Consider the following 22,706-nt stretch of genomic DNA (forward strand, 5'->3'; position numbering starts at 1 on the left):
TATGACCCCTTTAACCTTCTGACTCTGAGCAGCATCATTTAAACTGCTAATGCCCCCTAAATATGACTATTTTAAATAAAAGTACAAACATTTATTTCCCAATTTCAATTGTATAAAACAAAGTAAAACAATAACATTTAGAATGTTTGACTTTTTTTTTGTCCAGTCGTTTAAATCTCTCTAGATTCATTTTATTTAATCAATAGATAATAAGAGAGATTGGCTAGATTTTCCCTATTTTGTACATAAATGTGTTATTTTGAGGTATTAAGGTCAAGGCATTGCAACTTTTTTGTAAGTTAGAGCGAAGGTCCACAGAAAATATTTATTGCTGTCAAGGAGCTTGTTTTTTTGTTAATTAAAATACATTTAGCTCCCCTCCGCTCCCTAATCATGTTCACACAGTCCCTTATTTAAAACGAGGAAAATCAAGGTATTAGTCTAATAAAGGTTGAATTGAAGCTTCTCCCACCATCCAGAACAGCCGGTCCCCGTTGCCTTTCTCCCAGATGTGCATTGACAGTGTTTGTCCTCTAGAGGGCAGGAATCCTGTGTCCCAGCTCCCCTCCTCCTCCTCCTCCTCCTCCTCCTCCTCCTCCTCGTTTCCTTGCATCCTTTTACGTTTCGGCTACGGAGCGATGCGGGAGCTTCCCCGGAAACGGAAGACGAATAAATAAAAGCGTAGTGAAGGAAGTAGCCGTCGCTCGTCCTCCCAAGTGCCTGCGAGCCCTGCGGAGAAAAACAACAGCATGGACTAGATTGTAATGTTGTTGTTATTATTATTATTATTTATGTGACTTAATTTTCCCTCGCAGCTTTGCACGGGGCACAGTTGCGTCCTTTCGTTGCCATGACAACAAGGCAGGGCCAAGCACTCGGGAGGAGTCGGTTTTCTGTACTCTAGGGTGGCGGGTGAGGGGAGGGGGCGGGGTCAAACACTGAGTGACCTTTTACTGATGCCACACAGGAAGTATGTTCACTCCGTGAGTAAAAAAGGAAAGGACCCGACCGACCAATGAGATTCTGCTTTCCGTGTGGTCTGTATTGATGCTTATTGTCGACATATATTTTGATATATTTGGAAGATACGGGGGGGATATACGGTAAAATGTCTAGATATTTTTGGAGTATAGAAGCAATGTGTGTATCAGATTATTGTCACTTTGTCATGCTCTCTGAAAATCTCTTGGATTTTTTTTTTTAAGAATTATATAACATCCCTACTGATTTAATGTTCCATTGAAAGAATATTTATAAATTTTAAGTCCTTTGTGAAAATTGCGTGTGTCTCTTTTATTCATCACATTTTAAATTTTCCGACTCTTCTGTGTGACGTCGTCGAAGCTGTTCCCTCTGCGTGTGATGAACAGGAAGTTCCTTCAGCTGCTGCGCTGCACATTCTCCACAGGGGGGCAGTAGTGAGGCGGGTCGGGGTCACGCCGTCTTTGACCTTTTCATTTAACGGCGTTCAGTTCATCAGCATATGTTGGATTGAATACAGCGGGAGACGAGTTCCCACCTCCTTCCGTCTCCTTCTTCCCATTAGTTTACAATACAAACACATATAAAGGGTGTTTTCATTTCTACATTCACACTTGAATACTTAGAAATAACAGGAGAGAAGACTAAAGACATGTTCAGAGAAGGGAATGAATATAAGGATGCATGCTTTTAGGAAACACCAGGAAAAAGTTGTGTGTGTGTGTTGTGATGGAGGACCTCCGCTGTGTCCAGAAAGCTTTTGATAGATCAGCACAGAGAAGCATCTGCTGGAGAAAGAATCAATCCAGCGAATGCCAAATAGACAGAAAGCCAGCTTTACACCGGGGGGGGGGGGGCACACACACAATCGCCTAACTAGCTTTTCATCTGCTCCCGTTGTCTTCCTCTCTTGGTCTAATTACCACGTCCGGCTTATTGTCCTCTTGATGACTGTAATTAATCAAGTTCTGCTCCCTAATCTCAGAAACTCATCATCCTTACGGTGCACCAGGGCCGGCCTGATGTCAGCTGTTTTATCTGGGAGGGGGGGGGGGGTGTAATAGTCGGCAACTTTCGTGCAAGAAAATTGCGTTGGGCCACCCTGCTGTGTGTGTGTGTGTGTGTGTGTGTGTGTGTGTGTGTGTGTGTGTGTGTGTGTGTGTGTGTGTGTGTGTGTGTGTAGCACACAGGTCAGTCTTTCCACTCATCCTTCAGTAGCTGTTCATCTTTCAGGAAAGTTATTTTGGATCCTTCCATGTGAAGATGAGGCCTCCCCCCCCCCGTCCTCCGACTCCCTCATAGTCCTGTCCTCCCCTGAGCTTCAGATGGCTTACCAGGCCCTTAATCTGTCCTCTGAGTGACATCACCCCTCTCCCCACGGGACAGCAGGGGGAGGGAGGAGGAGAAGGAGGGAGGAAAGCGAGAGGCGGTGGCCACTGTTAGGGAAGGTGAAGCGTAAGAGACTTAGCAGGATCTCACTCCGACACACTCCGGCATGGCAGCGGGCGTGGAGGAGGGGGACGCACACATGGAGGAGCTGGCGGACCAGGTGGACCAGGGTCTGGGGATGGAGGAGACGGTCCACCACCTGCTGAGGAGGCCCTCGCTGAAGGAGAGCTACCACAGCGACTCCCTGCTGGCGCCCGACACCGACTTCATGATGGGTAAGAGAGCCGAGAGGGTCCGGATGCTTTTTCATCATTTAACCTCCGATACGAGGGAGGTGACTACGACCTGGGTTCATGTTGGTTTCTGGTGGTTAAAGCTTATGTTTATATCAGTAAATCCCAAGTGAATGTTTACTTGTAATCAACAGAAAGTCATCTAGAAACTTCCTACAACTGACCACAAACCAGGTGTGCATGCATATATATACCCTATATATGCACAGGTGTGTTCTGCTAATTTATCACCATAAAATGAGGAAAACCGTGAAGAAAGAAAAGGAAAATATAAATAAAAACATGCAGATAATTCTGAAATCAGATCATTTAATAAAGTTAATCTGAATGAGTTTTAAATTTAAGATTAAATAAGACCTGGTCTTGAGTTTTATTACTTTGATCAGGTGTGTCTCACATGACTTTATTTTTTAAATCAATATGTTGGAATAATATAGACTCACATCATGCAATTAAAAACACAAAATATTCAATTTTAAAATGATCAATTAGGAACATAAAAAGCCTCCAAAACCTGACGGAAAACATTCTTTAAGCACTTTTGTACCGAACAAAGTAAAGTTATTAACATCTTCTATTCATTTCTGAGTTTTTGGCCTCATCAGGGCAGAAATAGTGAAACAGATAAACAACACTTGGTCCTCCACTCAACCTGCTGAACCTCCTCCTCCTCCTCCTCGGCTTTGAGGAGGTGCCGTCCCCTCGGGGATGCTGGTGTCGGTGGGCTGATGTGTGGAGGATTGCTCGTGAGCACTCCGGTCTGTACGTGTCAGCGTGATGTCATCGGACAGAACGCTGCTCCTTCATTCATTCAGATTAAAAACACGCTGCTACTCCACATGCATTTTCATGCATAGCAGCAGGCATGTGAGTGTAGAGGACTGTCCACCTGGTTGTGTGTGAGTGTGTGTGTGTGTGTGTGTGTGTGTGTGTGTGTGTGTGTGTGTGTGTGAGAGAGAGAGTCAGAGGTTGCATGCGATGGTGTTTTTTTACATTAGCAGGGAGCTCCGCCTGTTCTTTCTATAGCTGAGATTGAGCTTCGGGGCTGCTAATTCCCTTTTTACAGCGCTGGGATTATGTGCTATTCTAATCCCAATCCCGTGTGTGTGTGTGTGTGTGTGTGTGTGTGTGTGTGTGTGTGTGTGTGTGTGTGTGTGTGTGTGTGTGTGTGTGTGTGGCACGAGGATGCTGTCACGGCCACAACGAGAGGAAGAAACAGAGAAATCACGCAGGATGATCTCATCTAAAATCTCAGTTACATTCCCAAGAACTGAGATTATACTTATTATAACACGGTTTTCCTGCATTTTAGTAAGAATCTAGACGGCGGGTGGGAAGTCGGATGCTTTTATAGACACAAAACCTCCTCGGCACCACCCGTCGTCTTCAAAATGTCATCATTTCAATTATTTGTAAATGTGGATCTAATAATAGTGGATGGGAGAAGTTTCAGTTGGTTGTAATCTGCGACCTCACAGCTAGATGTCGCCAAAGTTCCCTTCCACACCTTTAAGATTTCACGTGACTAAGACTCGGAGCGTCGAGGTCTTCTTGATTATTCAGCACTTTTAGCTGCAGGCTCTTTTTAGACGTTTTAGCAGGTAAACATGGTGCAATTAATAATTAATTAGGGTCCCATTCTCTCTTCTCCCACCTAACAGGAACATAATATAACATTATTAATTCACATAATTTGTATTAATTACACCTGTGTTGACACATCAACATGGCTGCTGTGGAAAAAGGCCTGTTTTGACCGTCTTTTTCCTGTCTATTTTAATTGTTTATCCGCTACTTTTAAGTTATCTATTAATTATTTCTGCCATTGATCCACACATCCATTACTACTTTTGGCTGATTTTATTTGTTTTACCACAACACGTGGTGTTCAGGTGTTATATAGCCGACTATATCAGAATATATTTTAAATTATAGTCATTAAATCAGAATTTCTTTTCATTTTAAATTATTATTATTATTATTATTATTATTTGAGCAAATCCATAAAGTGTGTGCTTAGGTACGCTGGTCGGGAACCAATCTGGGTAAAATAAATAAGTACAAATAATACACACATGGCCACAGCTGATCCCTTTTACTGAAAATCAAATGATCTGGGAAATACAAAAAGCTGATTCCTCGGTGTTCAACCTGCGACTGAAGCGTTATATTGTTATATATTCCGTATATTAAATATTACTCCCTCGCTCCCAGCATGCAGACCGAGCTGCAGCGTGACCTCTGGAACTCCGTGGATGAACAGGATGTTTACAACATTTTGTTTCCTGTCTCCGTCTCTCACTGTGACATCGGGGGCTTATGTGTTGGCGGGGGAGGGGGGGGGGGGGGGGGGGGGGCGGGGTCCAAGAGGCTCAATCCGAGGGATTATCATTGTAGTCTGCACAAATACACCCACCCCACACACACACACACACACACACACACACACACACACACACACACATGCTCAGACAATTTGGGCTGAATTGGATGGGTTTTAAGCGTGATCAGACCCCACCCCCACCTTTTATATAAGCACACCCTGAAGTGAAGGGCTGTAAACGCCGTCGTAGCCATCAGAGTGAGAGGATCACGTCACCGCTGACTCTCCATCACCGCTTCAAGGCTGTGAAACGGAGGAAACCCCCGACAGGCTGCTGCTCTGTGAGATTGTGTGACATAAGTGGAGCAAGAGAGATGAGATCTTAGTGGACCAGCCGGTGGATCAGGATCGGATGGAGGGCGAGTCGGCCGGAGGAGGAGGAGGAGGGAAGAGGAGCGAGAGAGTGTGTTCACGAGAGGAGAGGAAGAGGAGGAAGACGTCCGGCCATCGGAGGCACTCTGACTACTCATCAGTGTCCAGTGTCTCCCACGGTATCCACCTCTGACTCTTATTATCAAAAACAAATAAGAAAGAGGAGTTGTAGTGTGAAGTGTTTTTGTTGACATGCTGCTGTGTGATGATGATGATGATGATGATGATGATGATGATGATGATGATGACAGCGTGGATCATCTGCTGTGACCTCATTAACAAACGGGGGATCTGAAGAGCTTATTGCTTTCACGATTATGTTTACGTCTCGTTGCCAAAGGAGATGAGCCTGAAGGGAACATTGGTATGATATGTCTTCTTCTTGTGTGAGCGGACGCTTCAACATCACTTTGTGACTGGAGGAGTGTTTTTTACACTCTTTTTCCCTCTGTGTGTGTGGTTATGTGTCTCACACCGCCCCCCTCAGTGGGTTTGGTCTTAAATCGCATATAAATGTTTTCTTTACATATATAGATGTGTTTTTTTGGGAGGCTAACAAATGTCCAGTGGATACCTCAGAGTCGTCTGCTTCATTCAATGGATGTGAATGATGTCATCAGTTATGTAAAGTCTTTGAAAAGCATAACAAATGGACCTAATCTGCATAATCTTATCTTTATCTATCATCCATCCATCATCCATCCATCCCCCCCTCCCTCCCCCCCTCAGATGGCTGCAGCTCGGCGGCCAGCGGCCTGGACGTGGCCGACCGGCTGACCTACCTGGAGCAGCGTATGCAGATGCAGGAAGATGAAATCCAGCTGTTGAAGATGGCGCTGGCCGACGTCCTCAAGAGGCTCAACATCTCCGAGGAGCATCAAGCAGCCGCTGCCTCTGGTGGCAGGAGACCATTGGGTGCTAAAGGTGAGCGAAGATCTGTGTGTGTGTGTGTGTGTGTGTGTGTGTGTGTGTGTGTGTGTGTGTGTGTGTGTGTGTGTGTGTGTGTGTGTGTGTGTGTGTGTGTGTGTGTGTGTAAGTTGGTCAAGTATAGAAGAAAGAAGTGGTTTAGTGTGGTCTGTTTAGCATCTTTCATGTCTAAATGTGAGTGATTCTCACCCTTAGGATTCCCTTTCAGACCTGTAAATATATGTATTTATAATATTTATAAGTATTTACATCATCAGTTGATCTGTTTATTATTCCCTTGTTGTAGCAATCACATTGTTTGGTCTGTAAAATGTCAGGGAAGAAGTGAAATTGCTTGTTTTGTCCAACCGATGCTCCAAAACCTAAAAGATATTCAGTTAATGATCATATAAAACAGTGAAACTATAACCCTGTGTGTGTGTGTGTGTGTGTGTGTGTGTGTGTGTGTGTGTGTGTGTGTGTGTGTGTGTGTGTGTGTGTGTGTGTGTGTGTGTGTGTGTGTGTGTGCGCCTCACAGCCAGGCCGGTGTCTCTCGCTCTGCCCTCCAGACCGCCCATGGTGACCTCCAGCACGGCCTCCGTGAGGAAGAGCGCCACGCTGCCCTCTAGCGCCACAGCCAGGAACTACAGCCCAACACCGCCTCGCAGGTAAAAATAAAACTGCTGCTGCTGCTGGTGGTGCAGACAGGAAATGATTTTTCTTTTACTAATGATTTGAGTATGTTCTTTGAGCTTTCAAATGACACCCGCTCTTCATCAGCATCTGAACAGTAAAACACAGAAATAAATAAATAAATCCCATCATGATGATGAAACACACCCAGGGCGACGAGGAGATGGAACTCCTACTTCCACTTCTAATGAAGCGGCTCACAATGTAGCTTCACTTCTCATTATCTAATGTGCAAAAGCAATCAGCAGCACACCCTCCATTACCCGATAAAAAAACCCAGCACGCACGGCCGCTCCATCACTCGTCCGCTGTTCTTTCCTCTCTATTACCTTTCAAATGTTACCGCCGTGACATATTAGTGAGGGAGCGCCATGTTCTCTCTCTGCGTAATGAGGCCGCTGCGTTACGCTGATGGGATTGCACAGAGAGAGGTAAATCTCCACTCACTTAAGGGGCTGTCCGTTCAGCATCAGGACCAAGAGAGGAGCAGCATCATCATCATCATCATCATCATCATCATTAGCAGCACTGGATTTCTCTCCGCTCTCATCTCACCTCACTTTCTCTCTCATATTGATGTTGTTGTTTTTTTCACCTCTTCATTACTTGTCGCCTCCAGCTGTTTCCCATCCGGACACATCTGTTCTCACTCATTGTCACCACATTTGATTTCAAGTAATAATATATTCAACGACCTCGTTGTCATTAGAGCTGCTTGTGTTGGACTTGTTGAAAGTCTTTGCTCCTCAACGTTCTGCCCTCACTGTAAAAACGATCGTCAAGTACCTCCAGATAATCATAATACTGAATAATCAGAGTTTTCTCAGCAACTGAATAGCTAAAAAAAATCATTATAATTTAATATTAATACTTAATGTTGAAATGAGTTAATTAAAGATAACATGAAATCCACTCTCACTCTGAAGATGATTCCAAAAACTTTGATCCCGTTTCACGATGTTGGAACTTTCTGAACTTTTCTTTCTTGGATCATGTGATCATGTGATTGAACGTTTACCCTGATCGGATCCATTGATCCATTGATTCCAAAGTTTGAATCATGAGTGTCTCAATTTTATTTCCCTTCACATAATTCTTCCTTTAGGTCTGAGAATATTGATTGTAACTGAAATTTGAATAAACCACCTTAATCCCCGTTAATCCCGTCACGTCCTATTATATTAAAATAAATAAATATGTTATAAATAAACTAAATGAACCTGTTTGACTCTCCTTCCAGTGGCGTGAGGAGCCCGGCGGGGAGTGTGAAGGACAGTCCATGCAAGACCAGCAAACGGCCCCCGTCTGCAGCCTCCACCTGCAGGAAGCCTCCGGAAGGGTAAGAAGCTGCTGCTGCTTTTCTATAAACACAAGACAGTCTCCTCCTATCATCTATTATACAGCTGAATATTAGTGGAGGGGATCGTCAGTCAACTCACGATTCCATTACTAAACGATTCTCCATGCATCTCTGATTGGGATTTAAATGAAATACAGAATGTTTCCTTCAAACACAGAAAAACGTGGAGTAAATCACAGTTTGGCTTTAGGTCTCATCGTCTGTATCATCAGCAGACACCGATAACGAGACCTTCAAATCTGTCAAACCAATTCCTATTTGTATGATACAGATGATGTGCTATACATTAATAATAAAAAACAATAATAACTTTACTGCACGGCTGCAGGATTGTTGTCTCTTTTGCCTCGTGTTTCCTGTTTCTCTTCCTCTTCCTTCGCTCTTCCTCTCATCGTCTCCCTCTTCTCCTCTTTCTCATTTCCTGTTTTCCTTTCCTCAACAACAAAGATGCACCATAGAATCGATTATTCCTCCCAACGCTACTAAATCTATTTCTGTCGCACGATACAATCTCCGTGTAAACGTTGAGATATATATCTATCTCTCTCTCTCTCTCTCTCTCTCTCTCTATATATATATATATATATATATATATATATGTTATTGGTTCTCAATGGAAATGTGTCTCAAATCAAATCAAGGTTATCTCCAACCACCGCATCCTGTTTGAAAACCGCTCACACATTTCATTCTCAACGACCGGAAACTGATCTCTGTCTATAGATCTAATCCTCTCTCTCTCTCTGTCTGTCTGTGTCTCTCTCTCATTATAACAGCAGCCGGTCCAAGGAGGCTTCAGTAAGTGGAGGTAAGTTCCCGTGTCTCCTAGCAGCACTCGGCCTCCCAACAAGAATGTGAAACAGTTGCTGACTCCGCCTCTATTAAAAAAAACAAACATGAAAATAAGATTTAATCAAAAGCCTGACCCATGTGACCGTCTGTCTCCCTGCAGGGACGAGGCGTGTGACACACTGCAAAGGTAGGATTCACCCCTAACTATCTACGGATCTACATACAATACTGGGCTTGAGCTGTTATTTTATCCTCCATTTTTGTTTTGGTCACATCTCACCATGACTCGTATTCCTTCCCCTCACCCCTCCCTGCTTCATTAACCTCCCCCCCCCCTCGTCTCTTCACTCACCCTCCTCGTCCCGCCTTATTCACCACTTCACTTAGTGACTATGCAGATCTATCTGAGCCCCCTAGCAAGAAAGACTGGATCTTCTGAGGACGCCAAATCCACGTCCGCGGTCCCCGCCCCCGGCCCCGCCCCTAACAACCCTCGGGGGAAGGCGGGCAACAAACCGGAGGCGAAGAAGACGACGACGACCCCGTCCTTCACCTTGAACCTGCAGAAGACCACGAGCAGCCAGAGCCGACCGCAGGACGCGTCCAGCTACAAGAGCCCGCTGAAGTCGCCCAGCCAGTACTTCCAGATCTGTTACTGAGGTCACAGAGGTCATCAGGTTTACTGAACCCAAAACCAATCAACCACAAATAAAGACTTCCTTCAAATGTCCAAAAAACAACCAGAAACCGATTTTAAAATGAGTTGCACAGCTTCAATTTCAGGGATTTTCTTCTGTAGTGCATCTTTGTTGCTTTGATTTCAAAAGTTTCGGATGTCAATACGGTGTTTTTATTATTTTATTTTATTTATTTTATTATTATTTATTTCCAGGATAGCGCAGCCTGAGATCCAAGTTTTAGCCTGGTCCGATAGCTTTACCACAGTAGTCATAGACCCGTCCCTCACATTGCTATAGTCCCGTGTGTGTGTTTGTAACGTTCCCTCCGTTCCTAATGTGGCGTCTGATGATGTCATCGAGTCTCTCTCGTGTGCCGTGATGTTTCTAGTTCGTAGTCTGAAAAACACGGAAGCGTTCTCGATCAATAAAAAGCTCTGATCACGACTGGGACGACTCTTCCTTGTGTTATTTATCTGCCACTAAGGTAAGCTCATTAACTTCCTAATGAACTACGACTACAGGACGAGTGTTTTAGGGATCTCACGGTGTCACCGTGGCGACCAATCAGATCTCAGAAGAGTGCGGGCATCTTGATCAGGTTGTTGAAGGAGATGGTGTTTTTTAAAAAGTGACTGATAAAGTTGCTGTGAAATGAAGACGTATGGAAAATGCTATTTTTATATTATAGTTGTAATTGTAATTGTAAATTATACATTATAGCAGGTTCCCGTATTGTACATACACATACATCCTGACAAATAGAAACCTTGACCTTTGACCTTGACCCTAACCTTTCATAAACTTCTGTGGGGCATGTTGCCTCAAGCTCAGCGCCCTCCTGTGGCAGTAAAAGGCCAATGCACCCAAACAGTATGTGTAATATTATAAGGTATTAAAGCAGACTTCCTTTATAACACATGCGGACCACAGTGGAAATGCTCTTTGGACGTTAGGAGGCCCTCTGCTGGTGAGAAGCCCACACTGCTACAGGCTTCTGATTTCAATGCTTGAGATGCATTAACATAAAATGGTGCAGTGGGATACTTAACAGCTGCATTTATTAGTCAAAAACTATATTTAATGATGTAAAATATCTATTCTATTCTCGATCCATGAAGAAAACTCAGTGATGTGGCGTTGCCTGTAGTGTGTCTACAAGTATGATGTAATTCAATGTCTGCAGGATATTTAGGTGAAACTTTTAGGTTATTTTAAATGTGACAAAAAATAATAGAAATATGCAAAAAAAAAAAGGAATCACCTGGATTCTGAAAACAGTGAAAGAATAGAGGACGGAGGCTAAAGAGAGAGAGAATAGTCCTGTGGAAAGAGAATGTAAAATACAATTTGTAAGTTCATGTGTTTTTCTTATAAAGGAGAATAAAAAAATCAATATTTAACAATATCTGTTTCCAGAAATCATCAGACTGTCATTCATAAAACTGTTGAGTTTCATGTAGGAACTATTTTCTTTCAAACAGAGATACCATCGATTATGTGGTGAAATGTGGCTTCAAGTCTTCATGCAGACACACACACACACACACACACACACACACACACACACACACACACACACACACACACACACACACACACACACACACACACACACACACACCATACAATAATACTGTATAATAATATTTCTGTAGGGTCTTAAAGGCTTAAAGTATTTGTGGAAACCTCTGTATCTTTTAATCATATCACAAATGTTCATTCTAAGACTAATTCTAAGACACGGTGCGTTTGTTTTTGATACCTGCACGACCAGACCGAGGGCGCCACCGTGCAGCAAAACCACCTCTCTCTCTCTCTCTCTCCCCCTCTCTCTCCCCCCTCCCTCCCAGTGGTAGAAGGGAGGAAAAAGATGGCCCCTCAGAAGCCGCTGTCAGCCACTCCGCCCGGCTCCTCGTCCCGCGGACAGCGGCGTGCTTCCCTCTGAGATGGCGTCGACCGAGCCGCCAGCCGCCTGACGCGACACCGGACAACGTTTACATTTTTTATTTTCTATTTTTTAAAAGACAGACCTTGAAAACTGTGACCGTTCGTGTAGCAACACACACGCACACACACACGCACACACACACACACACACACCCCTGTCGCCGCAACATCTGCACATCCAAAGCCCGGCTGCAGGCGTCACGTCGGCTGATTTTTTTCACTGAAGCACCCAAAGGTGCTGCTGGACACCCTTTTTACTGGAGACCCCAAACTCAAGGACAAAGCACTGAACACACAGAAGACCTCATTCATCTCATCCACGCAGGACGAGGAGGAGGAGGAGGAAGAGGAGGAGGAGAGGGGGAAGATGAGGTAAGCAGACGCCTCGCTCGGTTTTCGCTGCGCGTTCACGCGCTGAGATTGCGCTGCGCATTATTATGGGATGTAAAAAGATGTAACGAGATGAAGCCAAGGCATCCTATGAAGTGTTCGCTCCAACTGGCGCAGTCTCACCCGGAGGCCCCGCGGTGTGTGTGCGCGTGCGTCACCGCAGCACCAACAAGGTGCACCACCACGCGCCGTTATTGACCTGCAGGTGAGGTCACCTGTTGGCCGACAGAACACGGAGCTGCTCTCAGATCAGCTCATTGATAAACCGGCTAACATCTCTGACTCCAGCTCTGTGATGGGATGTGTCACGTGGAGGTTGTCTCTGCAGAGAGAGAGAGAGAGAAAGGTGTTGTCATGGAAACCAGACTACACGTGCAGAACTCTTATAGGCGTTGTGATACTTAATTGCGATACATTATCCAAAAAGCAAAGCACACCTATGTGTTTGAGCATGCACGCGCACACACACGCCATCCCGGCTGAGAACCAATCAGCTGAGAGTATTCATTAGGGACCGCGAGCACTGGTTTAAGTGGCTGACTGCGAGAGCCAATCAGGTGAAAGGTTGCTGGCCGAGCCGAGCAGCCAATCAGAGGCGATGCTGCTGCTTCACGGAAGTGGGCGGGGCATTAGCGGTTGGCACAGGTTCAGCATGAACAGGAGGCTTGAGCTGACTTTAATTGCTGTTGTTGGCTGTGTGTGTGTGTGTGTGTGTGTGTGTGTGTGTGTGTGTGTGTGTGTGTGTGTGTGTGTGTGTGTGTGTGTGTGTCCCCCAAAGGTCGGGGTGCTACCAGGGCAGGTTAGTGTCTCAGCTCTTCTCTGCTGCTGATCTTATCTCTGGCTTATATCGATTTCAGCAAACATGCTCTTATGTGGCCTGCCATGTGCCTTTGAGCAAGGCTCCTCATCCTCCTCTGATCCTCACGCTGATAAAGATGTCTGTATGGAAGCTGGAAAACACTGAAGACACCCATGTGATGTCTTACACATACCAATCCATCAAAAACAACATTTTAAATGTCACCATCAATTAAGATTCATATCCAGATAATTGAAATGTGTAATTGTTTTCCTGAGCAAATCCTCCAATTCCTTTGTGTATTGAATTATGGGACAATAACTTACTAAAATCAAGTGTTTTTTTTAGGATGCAGTATTCAGGATCCTTTAATTTGTCATTTGTGCTCATTTGGCATCAGAGGTTCTGTTTTTAATGTAAAACCAGCCTGAAGTCGTCAGATTCTTTTTTTTGCCCGAATCAAATCACAAATTACATACTTTAGATGCACTGCTTCATCCTAACATTTGACCTTTGAACCTCGTGCTCATATATCTGTCAGAATAGCCAGAACAGCACGCTGGCTGGCTTCAATGCTTGCAAAAAATGGAGGATATCCTGGTATTTTTTGGGTCCTACTGTGTATTATTGGGACCTCCTGGTATTTTTTGGGGCCTCCTGTGTATTATTGGGACCTCCTGAATAATAATATCCCGGCCTGATGAAAGTGTGGTGGGTCGGTGTTTCTCTGAGAGCCGCTGGGATGTAGAGCGAGTGATTCTGTGCTTTACAGCGGCGCTCTGTAGGTGGCAACACACCACAACAAGCCGCTCGGCTGCATGTGAGTCTCCACTTCCTCCGTCGGCCTCATGCATGAGGTGTGTGTTTCTGTGCCACTTCCTGTACCTCTGAAGGATGCAAGCAGTTGTTTTGATCCAGCGAGCACTGATCTCAGAGCAGCAGAGCTCAACGTCAGATTTACAGCTGCATCAGTGCAGACTTGTGACATTACACCATAGAAAGTTCCCCTCTGGGTGTCTTTAACACGGAGAACGACCCGGAGAGAACGTTCACACGTCTTCTTATGTTAAACGTGTGAAAAATGAGGCGAGAGTTCACGCTCGATAGATCGGCGTGTCTAATCCTGTCTGGGCTTACGGAGGGAGTCAGACGCTGAAACTAACACGGCTACAGTATCTGTTTCTAATTTGTCAAGATTAGTTTAAATTATCTCCAGCTGTGGAGGGGCTGCAGGTCTCTGGGGGGCGGGGGTTTAGTCGGGGTTTGGTGAGTCTAGTCGGGGTTTGGTGAGTCTAGTCGGGGTTTGGTGAGTCTAGTCAGGGTTTGGTGAGTCTAGTCGGGGTTTGGTGAGTCTAGTCGGGGTTTGGTGAGTCTAGTCGGTGTTTGGTGAGTCTAGTCGGGGTTTGGTGGCTTTAGTCGAGGGTTTGGTGAGTCTAGTCAGAGGTTTGGTGAGTTTAGTCGGGGTCTGGGGAGTCTAGTCAGGGGTTTGGTGAGTTTAGTCGGGGTTTGGTGAGTTTAGTCAGGGGTTTGGTGAGTTTAGTCGGGGTTTTGGTGAGTCTAGTCGGGGGTTTGGTGAGTTTAGTCGGGGGTTTGGTGAGTCTAGTCGGGGGTTTGGTGAGTCTAGTCGGGGGTTTGGTGAGTCTAGTCGGGGGTTTGGTGAGTTTAGTCGGGGGTCTGGTGAGTCTAGTCAGGGTTTGGTGAGTCTAGTCGGGGGTTTGGTGAGTCTAGTCGGGGTTTGGTGAGTTTAGTCGGGGGTTTGGTGAGTTTAGTCGGGGGTCTGGTGAGTCTAGTCGGGGGTTTGGTGAGTCTAGTCGGGGGTTTGGTGAGTTTAGTCGGGGGTTTGGTGAGTTTAGTCGGGGGTCTGGTGAGTCTAGTCAGGGTTTGGTGAGTCTAGTCGGGGGTTTGGTGAGTCTAGTCGGGGTTTGGTGAGTTTAGTCGGGGTCTGGGGAGTCTAGTCAGGGGTTTGGTGAGTTTAGTCGGGGTTTGGTGAGTTTAGTCAGGGGTTTGGTGAGTTTAGTCGGGGTTTTGGTGAGTCTAGTCGGGGGTTTGGTGAGTTTAGTCGGGGGTTTGGTGAGTCTAGTCGGGGGTTTGGTGAGTTTAGTCGGGGGTTTGGTGAGTCTAGTCGGGGGTTTGGTGAGTTTAGTCGGGGGTTTGGTGAGTTTAGTCAGGGGTTTGGTGAGTTTAGTCTGGGTCTGGGGAGTCTAGTCAGGGGTTTGGTGAGTTTAGTCGGGGTTTGGTGAGTTTAGTCAGGGGTTTGGTGAGTCTAGTCGGGGTTTGGTGAGTTTAGTCGGGGTCTGGGGAGTCTAGTCAGGGGTTTGGTGAGTTTAGTCGGGGTTTGGTGAGTTTAGTCAGGGGTTTGGTGAGTTTAGTCGGGGTTTTGGTGAGTCTAGTCGGGGGTTTGGTGAGTTTAGTCGGGGGTTTGGTGAGTCTAGTCGGGGGTTTGGTGAGTTTAGTCGGGGGTTTGGTGAGTCTAGTCGGGGGTTTGGTGAGTTTAGTCGGGGGTTTGGTGAGTTTAGTCAGGGGTTTGGTGAGTTTAGTCTGGGTCTGGGGAGTCTAGTCAGGGGTTTGGTGAGTTTAGTCGGGGTTTGGTGAGTTTAGTCAGGGGTTTGGTGAGTCTAGTCGGGGGTTTGGTGAGTTTAGTCGGGGGTTTGGTGAGTTTAGTCGGGGGTTTGGTGAGACTAGTCGGGGTTTGGTGAGTTTAGTCGGGGGTTTGGTGAGTTTAGTCGGGGGTTTGGTGAGTTTAGTCTGGGTCTGGGGAGTCTAGTCAGGGGTTTGGTGAGTTTAGTCGGGGTTTGGTGAGTCTAGTCGGGGTTTGGTGAGTTTAGTCGGGGTCTGGGGAGTCTAGTCAGAGGTTTGGTGAGTTTAGTCGGGGTTTGGTGAGTTTAGTCAGGGGTTTGGTGAGTTTAGTCGGGGTTTTGGTGAGTCTAGTCGGGGGTTTGGTGAGTTTAGTCGGGGGTTTGGTGAGTCTAGTCGGGGGTTTGGTGAGTTTAGTCGGGGGTTTGGTGAGTCTAGTCGGGGGTTTGGTGAGTTTAGTCGGGGGTTTGGTGAGTTTAGTCAGGGGTTTGGTGAGTTTAGTCTGGGTCTGGGGAGTCTAGTCAGGGGTTTGGTGAGTTTAGTCGGGGTTTGGTGAGTTTAGTCAGGGGTTTGGTGAGTCTAGTCGGGGTTTGGTGAGTTTAGTCGGGGTCTGGGGAGTCTAGTCAGGGGTTTGGTGAGTTTAGTCGGGGTTTGGTGAGTTTAGTCAGGGGTTTGGTGAGTTTAGTCGGGGTTTTGGTGAGTCTAGTCGGGGGTTTGGTGAGTTTAGTCGGGGGTTTGGTGAGTCTAGTCGGGGGTTTGGTGAGTTTAGTCGGGGGTTTGGTGAGTCTAGTCGGGGGTTTGGTGAGTTTAGTCGGGGGTTTGGTGAGTTTAGTCAGGGGTTTGGTGAGTTTAGTCTGGGTCTGGGGAGTCTAGTCAGGGGTTTGGTGAGTTTAGTCGGGGTTTGGTGAGTTTAGTCAGGGGTTTGGTGAGTCTAGTCGGGGGTTTGGTGAGTTTAGTCGGGGGTTTGGTGAGTTTAGTCGGGGGTTTGGTGAGACTAGTCGGGGTTTGGTGAGTTTAGTCGGGGGTTTGGTGAGTTTAGTCGGGGGTTTGGTGAGTTTAGTCTAGGTCTGGGGAGTCTAGTCAGGGGTTTGGTGAGTTTAGTCGGGGTTTGGTGAGTTTAGTCGGGGGTTTGGTGAGTTTAGTCGGGGGTTTGGTAAATCTAGTCGGGGGTTTGGTGAGTCTAGTCAGGGGTTTGGTGAGTTTAGTCGGGGGTTTGGTGAGACTAGTCGGGGTTTGGTGAGTTTAGTCGGGGGTTTGGTGAGTTTAGTCGGGGTTTGGTGAGTTTAGTCGGGGTTTGGTGAGTTTAGTCAGGGTTTGGTGAGTCTAGTCGGGGTTTAGCATTCTCTTGTTCCAGAGATCAATTATTCATGTCATCTATGAAGCTGCGTTTCTCTCTTTAGTATCAAATTTCATATTTTTTTCAGGTTTTTCTTTTCAACTAAACAAGCCATTTGAAGCCCCACTGCTCTGAATCAGAGACTTGTGTTCTATAATCAGACGTTTACTGAACATGAAACATTTCTGTCTCTACAGAGAGATGTGAAATTAAAATGGCGTTTTTATGTCAGAAAATTGGGTGATTTCTTATTCCAGTCTCCGACATGAGGCTCTTTATTAAATCCGTGTCGGCAGCGGGAGTATTATCATTTCATTCCCTTATCTGAATCTCATCTAAACAACTCGTTTAGCTCCAGCTTTCTCATCAAACGCAATGATGCAAAGTTGACATTTCATATAGAAGCCATAATCAAGTCAGTCAGTTTATGTAAATGAGATGTGATGTAATAACAGCGATGCAGCCGTGTGTCCCGTTCCACTCGTGACTGATCAGGCAGCGTGACAGCAGGATGGATGCGTGGCCTCGGCCCGGCGGCGGCGGCCTCCCGCCATCGCCACCTCCTCCATTTGGGTTCATCAGAGGTTGTTTCATTAGAGTGGGCTCTCATCGATCCGGCGTCCCTGCTGGCTGATGTGTATTGACGGCAGCGGTTGGTGGTACGTGTGTGACCCATATGAATACCAATATTACTAGCTGGATGGATGCAGGGCGAGGGCGACCACACGGACGGGAAACCAGCTCATGAGTGGCGTGGTAATGTGGAGCGAGCGAACTTAAAGTCCCAGTCGGCAACATGTTTTTGATCATATTCACTGAAGCCGACACTACGCTCCGATAGAACAACATAAATTATCCTGTTTTAGAAAAAAAAGTGTGCCTCTACGTGCACGTAGAGCCTGTTGTTTGTTTTGCAAAAATCGACAGAGCCCGGATCATCCTGTCCAATCAGCACGCAGGGCTGTGTTCGTGCACACACAGAGCCCCTCCCCCCTCGGGTCGTACCACTATCACAGGGGGGAGGTGGAGGGAAGTAGCAACAAGCTTCCAATTCCTCGTTAAAAACCGAAACGAGGAGGTCCAAAACAACCAAGGAGAATAAAACACCGGTGGAAAAGAAGGAAAAAAGGAAAGATGGCGACGGTGCCCGTGATAAAACCAGAGTCAACATCGGACCCGCGTTTCAAAGGTGGCGTGATCGAAGGGATTTTAAAGGGCAGGAGCTCGGTGGTCGTGGGGGAGGAGCTCGGTGGTCGTGGGGGAGGAGCTTGTGGTCGTGGGAGAGGAGCTCGGTGGTCGTGGGGGAGGAGCTCGGTGTTCGTGGGGGAGGAGCTCGGTGGTCGTGGGGGAGGAGCTCGGTGGTCGTGGGGGAGGAGCTCGGTGGTCGTGGGGGAGGAGCTCGGTGGTCGAGGGGGAGGAGCTCGGTGGTCGTGGGGGAGGAGCCTGAGAGTTGTAAACATTCAAAATCTGACAGAGTGCCCTCCATCTGCCGGACTTGGACTTTAAGCTACACAGCGGAGAGGGCAAACACACCAATCTGGTGCCCAGGAAATAAATCAAGATATCTGTGTTGCCTGTTGCTGCGACACCAGAGTGGAGGTCAGATTTCTCTCTCGCTGCACAGCTGTAGGCTTTGAAGTCCTGTAGGTGTGAAGCCTCCATTACACTCTCATGCAACCTTAGAGTTCTTACATTTCCTCCCAGAGATGTTGGACATGTAAGAGTCTTCATACCTGAAGAGTTTATATGAGGCACTTTTATATGGATAACGGATGAAATGATCCCACAGATGATTATCACCATCCTGGTGGGTGTTTCAGCATCTTTGTTGTTCTAATTGACTAAGTTGACAACAACGTAACGAGGAAACAAACTATCCAGGGAGCGATTCTGTCTCCGTGTTTGGATCATCAGGTCTTTCAAACTGTGATGCTTTTATTAATTTGTTGCTCAGGTTAATTAATAAACGCGTACGTTTATTTATCCCGACGCTGTCGACAGATCGTGAGTCACATCGGCCACGTTTGTCATAACGGCGTCCGACGCACGCAGCACAAAATGGAGAAGGATGTTCACACTATGACGCATCCAGTGTCAGGGGGGGTGAGGTCACTCTCTCTGTCTCCAGGTGCATTGTGGGTGACGGCAGTGTGGGTCTGTGAGTCATAATTCTGCACGCTGAGGCGTCAGAGCGCCGAAGCTGATCCATGCAGACGCAGTGTATTTCTGTGTTTGTGTGTGTGTGTGTGTGTGTGTGTGTGTGTGTGTGTGTGTGTGTGTGTGTGTGTGTGTGTGTGTGTGTGTGTGTGTGTGTGTGTGTGAGGGAGGTAATCAAATCTTTGTGAATGAGTGGGGAAATCACTCCCTCCTCCTTTCTCCCCCGCTCTGCCTCCCTCCCTTCCCCCTCTCATCTCCCCTGCCAGCTCGGTGTGCACCGTAATTAAACCGACCGGCTCGTGTGTGTGTGTGTGTGTGTGTGTGTGTGAAATAGGAGAGGATGAGCTCAGACAGGAAGGACGTCTGACCTCCTCTCTGTCACCTCTCGCACTAGTTTAATCCCCTTTTCTCTTCGTGTCGCCGCGGCAACACACAGGTGCATCGTGGGTGTTTGTGGGGATGACGGGGACCAGGAAGTCAGATTGGATTATATACACAGAGCTGTGCAGCTGGAAAAAAACCCTGCTTTTATCAGATAAAAAAACAAATGACCTTTGACCTGTGAGTGATGGAAAGAAGCAAACGAGGAATCATCGTTCAATCTGACCCGTTACTTCTCACACACACACACACACACACACACACACACACACACACACACACACACACACACACACACACACACACACACACACACACACACACACACAATGATGTCATCTAGGCTTTCTGTTTAGTCACCTCTGAATCTTTGTCACTGAAGGCTTTTTTCAGATGAAGACGAATATTAAGATGAATATTTTGACAGCCAAATCATTTTTATTTTTATTTTTACAGGATAACCTTCATTTCATTGTAATACAGTCAGTACTGACTTCTTTCTTCACAGGGATTGTAGAAAGTCCATGAATGTCGAGATGAGATGAGTTATGGTTTATTTATTTCCTCCTCTGCCGGTGTTTTGCCGGTAAACACTCGTTGACTTTCCGCCGCCTCCCCGGTATATTTTTCTACGATAACACCCTCCGGCGTTTTTCCGGTAGAATACAGCGATGAACAGCTCGTTGAGCATAAACGGCATAAACGGCATCTGTGGAGCAGAAACAAAGCTGCATGCTGTGTGTCAGAGAGAGCATCCCTCCTGCTAACAGCCAGGTTTATACAGTAGCACTGTCTGCACACACACACACACACACACACACACACACACACACACACACACACACACACACACACACACACACACACACACACACACACACAGTAGAAAGGGAGGTGTGTGGTGTTGAGGATTAGAAGGGTCTAACCTGAGAGAGGGTGGGGGATGGGAGAATACTGGATGGAGGCTGGATGTCCTTTCACCCTTTCTGTTCTGCCTCTCTCTCTCTCTCTCTCTCTCTCTCTCTCTCTCTCTCTCTCTCTCTCTCTCTCTCTCTCTTAACAGGCATGTAACTCTCCACCTGTCTGTCATCTGTCTACTCCACTTCTCCTCCTCCTCCTCCTCCTCCTCATTCCACCTTTTCTTCATCCTCCTCCCTCATATGTTTGTTGTAAATTCCCTCCTCCTCTCGTCTCCAGCTGTGCTCCGTCAGTCTTTGCTTCCTTTTTTTCTGTTTTTCCCTTCTTCTGCTCAGTTTCTCTCGTGTTTTCTGCCCTCTAGACTGAAACACCTGTTATTCTGAGCTTTGATTGTGATAATATTGACATTTTGATGCCTGTGTTATAACTTCAATCCTTCGAAACAGCCCTCAAAACTCACCTTTTAATCTTTAACTTTGATCGCCGCTTTGATTTTCACCAGTCTTGTTTTAAAAGCCGTCTCTTACAACTTGCAAGCCTCCCAACTTTGTTAAAATGCCCGGAGTAGCCCTTTAATCGGTGCTGTAATGACGCCTCATTTGTGTGAGAAAGCTACATGATGCAACTCAATGCAAGTCGACATCTAGCTGGAAGTAAATGTAGTAAAGGAACGAGGATGATATTGGCACTAAGAGTAAAACGACTGAATGGCGACGTTCACTGCTGTCGGCGGCGATAACAGGCGGGAAAAACCATGTCATGAAACACTTCTATAGCCGGTCCAATCAATGAAATTGCCTGCTGGCAAAACACAGCGGCACAGATGTGGGTGATGTGAGCGGGTCGAGGGAGAGAGAGACGTTTCCCCCGGGTTGACAGGATGTACAGTAAATCTGGGAGGGATTTATTGGCAGGTTGTTGTAGAAGCTTAGTGATACGGCCATACAGCACTTACCGTATAGAACTTATAATCTACGTGCATCTGGATACAGACGGGGCCGAAGGAATGTTAAAGGGGCAGACGTTGGCATTGACAGTGATGCAGAATTTAATTTGTATTTATTTAATGCAAATGCATCTCCAGATATGTTCTTTTAACTGTGTTTAGTGTTACTCTCGTTGTGTCGACCATTGCTTCCTCTCCACCTGTGTCCTCGTTAATGAACATCCAGCAAAAGCTGTCAGATCAGCATGTGTGTGTGTGTGTGTGTGTGTATGTGCGTGTGTGTGTGTGTGTGTGTGTGTGTGTGTGTGTGTGTGTGTGTGTGTGTGTGTGTGTGTGTGTGTGTGTGTGTGTGTGTGTGTGTGTGTGTGTGTGTTGCAACCAGAGCTCCACCCAAGCCCGGCATGCCACCTAAAATCATATGCGAGGAGGAATTATAATATGTTGCTCCTCCTCCTCCTCACCTCGCCTTCCCCTCCCTCCATGCAAGCTTACGCATCCTCGCGTTGACCAATCTGGCAGCCGGGAGAGGAGGAAGGAGAGAGGAGGAGGAGGAGGGAGGGAGGGATGAGGAGGAGAAGGAGGGGCAGGACCAGCAGCCTCCGGGGCTGGCGGCCCATCGTTCTTGTCACAGCTGGGAGGGGAGGATGGGAGGGGTGGTGGGAGGAGGAGGAGGGGATGGAGAGGGAGGAGGTAATCCAATGAGACACAGAGAGGAGAGGCAGTGCGAGGGCAACGCCTCACAGCACAGGGAATCTCTCTCTCTCTCCCCATCTCTCTCTCTTTCCCCCCTTCTCTGTCTCTGAAGCGTAAAAACCAAAGGACTCTCATCTCCCATTCAGTCGGCTCTGTATGAGGCTGAGAGCTGCTCTCACATCCGTAAGCCTCTCCTTCACAAATCCTCCTCCATTTCTCCTCATTTCCCCGTCTCTACCTGCTACAGGATGAATTGATGAACCACAAAAAAACGAAACAGGATTATCCTTTTATTTTTTCGGCGTCTTTAGAAGGCAGCATCGTTTTTTTTTTCACTGGAGTCATCTTTGTTCTCCCGGCTGCTGAGTGGGGAAATAGGTTAGTGTGCCTCGTTCGGACCAAGTGATTGAATGTTCACGGAGGAGACGAAGAAGAGGAGGGATGCCTTCCTAGCTCTCTGTAGCCGAAGGTGACTGAGGAGGGGGGGGGGGGGGAGATGCTGGCACTGAACTCTGACCTCTAGCGGAAGTGTCATCGGCGAATATTCAGGACTGACAAAAAAAAGGAGGGAAAGCAACATTTTTTTTTAACATTTTTGCGGTCGTGGAACGTGGACGCCATGGACATCAACCTGCAGTCGCACCGGTTTTACTTCCCCCAGATCTACTGTGCTGACCCGGGGGCACAGCCTCAGCTCACGGAGTTCAAAGTCAGGT

General features: G+C 46.7%; 2 protein-coding genes across 8 annotated transcripts in view; both read left to right on the top strand.

Moving 5' to 3' along the window:
* Window positions 1-2,424: 2,424 nt before the first annotated feature.
* Window positions 2,425-9,936, top strand: LOC311026898 (uncharacterized protein). Of its 5 annotated transcripts, none has more exons than XM_084030615.1 (7): window positions 2,425-2,645; window positions 6,148-6,342; window positions 6,863-6,992; window positions 8,258-8,356; window positions 9,157-9,185; window positions 9,330-9,356; window positions 9,557-9,935. In XM_084030615.1, exons 1-7 carry the CDS (start codon window positions 2,477-2,479, stop codon window positions 9,826-9,828), a joined length of 921 nt encoding a protein of 306 aa, XP_083886741.1. In that variant the 5' UTR covers window positions 2,425-2,476; the 3' UTR covers window positions 9,829-9,935. The 5 variants fall into 5 exon arrangements, with proteins under 5 accessions (XP_083886741.1, XP_083886740.1, XP_083886744.1 ...); XM_084030614.1 differs by having other exon boundaries at window positions 2,426-2,645; window positions 9,154-9,185; XM_084030618.1 differs by having other exon boundaries at window positions 2,428-2,645; window positions 9,568-9,754.
* Window positions 9,937-11,722: 1,786 nt separating this feature from the next.
* Window positions 11,723-22,706, top strand: part of evlb (Enah/Vasp-like b) — a 36,309-nt gene continuing 25,325 nt past the window's right edge. The window contains exon 1 of one of the 3 annotated variants that reach the window (XM_084030821.1): window positions 11,723-12,168. In XM_084030821.1, coding sequence (XP_083886947.1) covers window positions 12,164-12,168 — 5 coding nt within the window. In that variant the 5' untranslated portion in view covers window positions 11,723-12,163. Of the gene's footprint in view, window positions 12,169-22,478; window positions 22,705-22,706 lie in introns of those variants that run through there. The other 2 variants (XM_084030820.1, XM_084030819.1) reach the window with 2 other exon arrangements.

This window comes from Eutrigla gurnardus (genome assembly GCF_963514095.1).
Source record: "Eutrigla gurnardus genome assembly, chromosome: 16".
NCBI classification, from domain to species: Eukaryota; Metazoa; Chordata; class Actinopteri; order Perciformes; family Triglidae; genus Eutrigla; species Eutrigla gurnardus.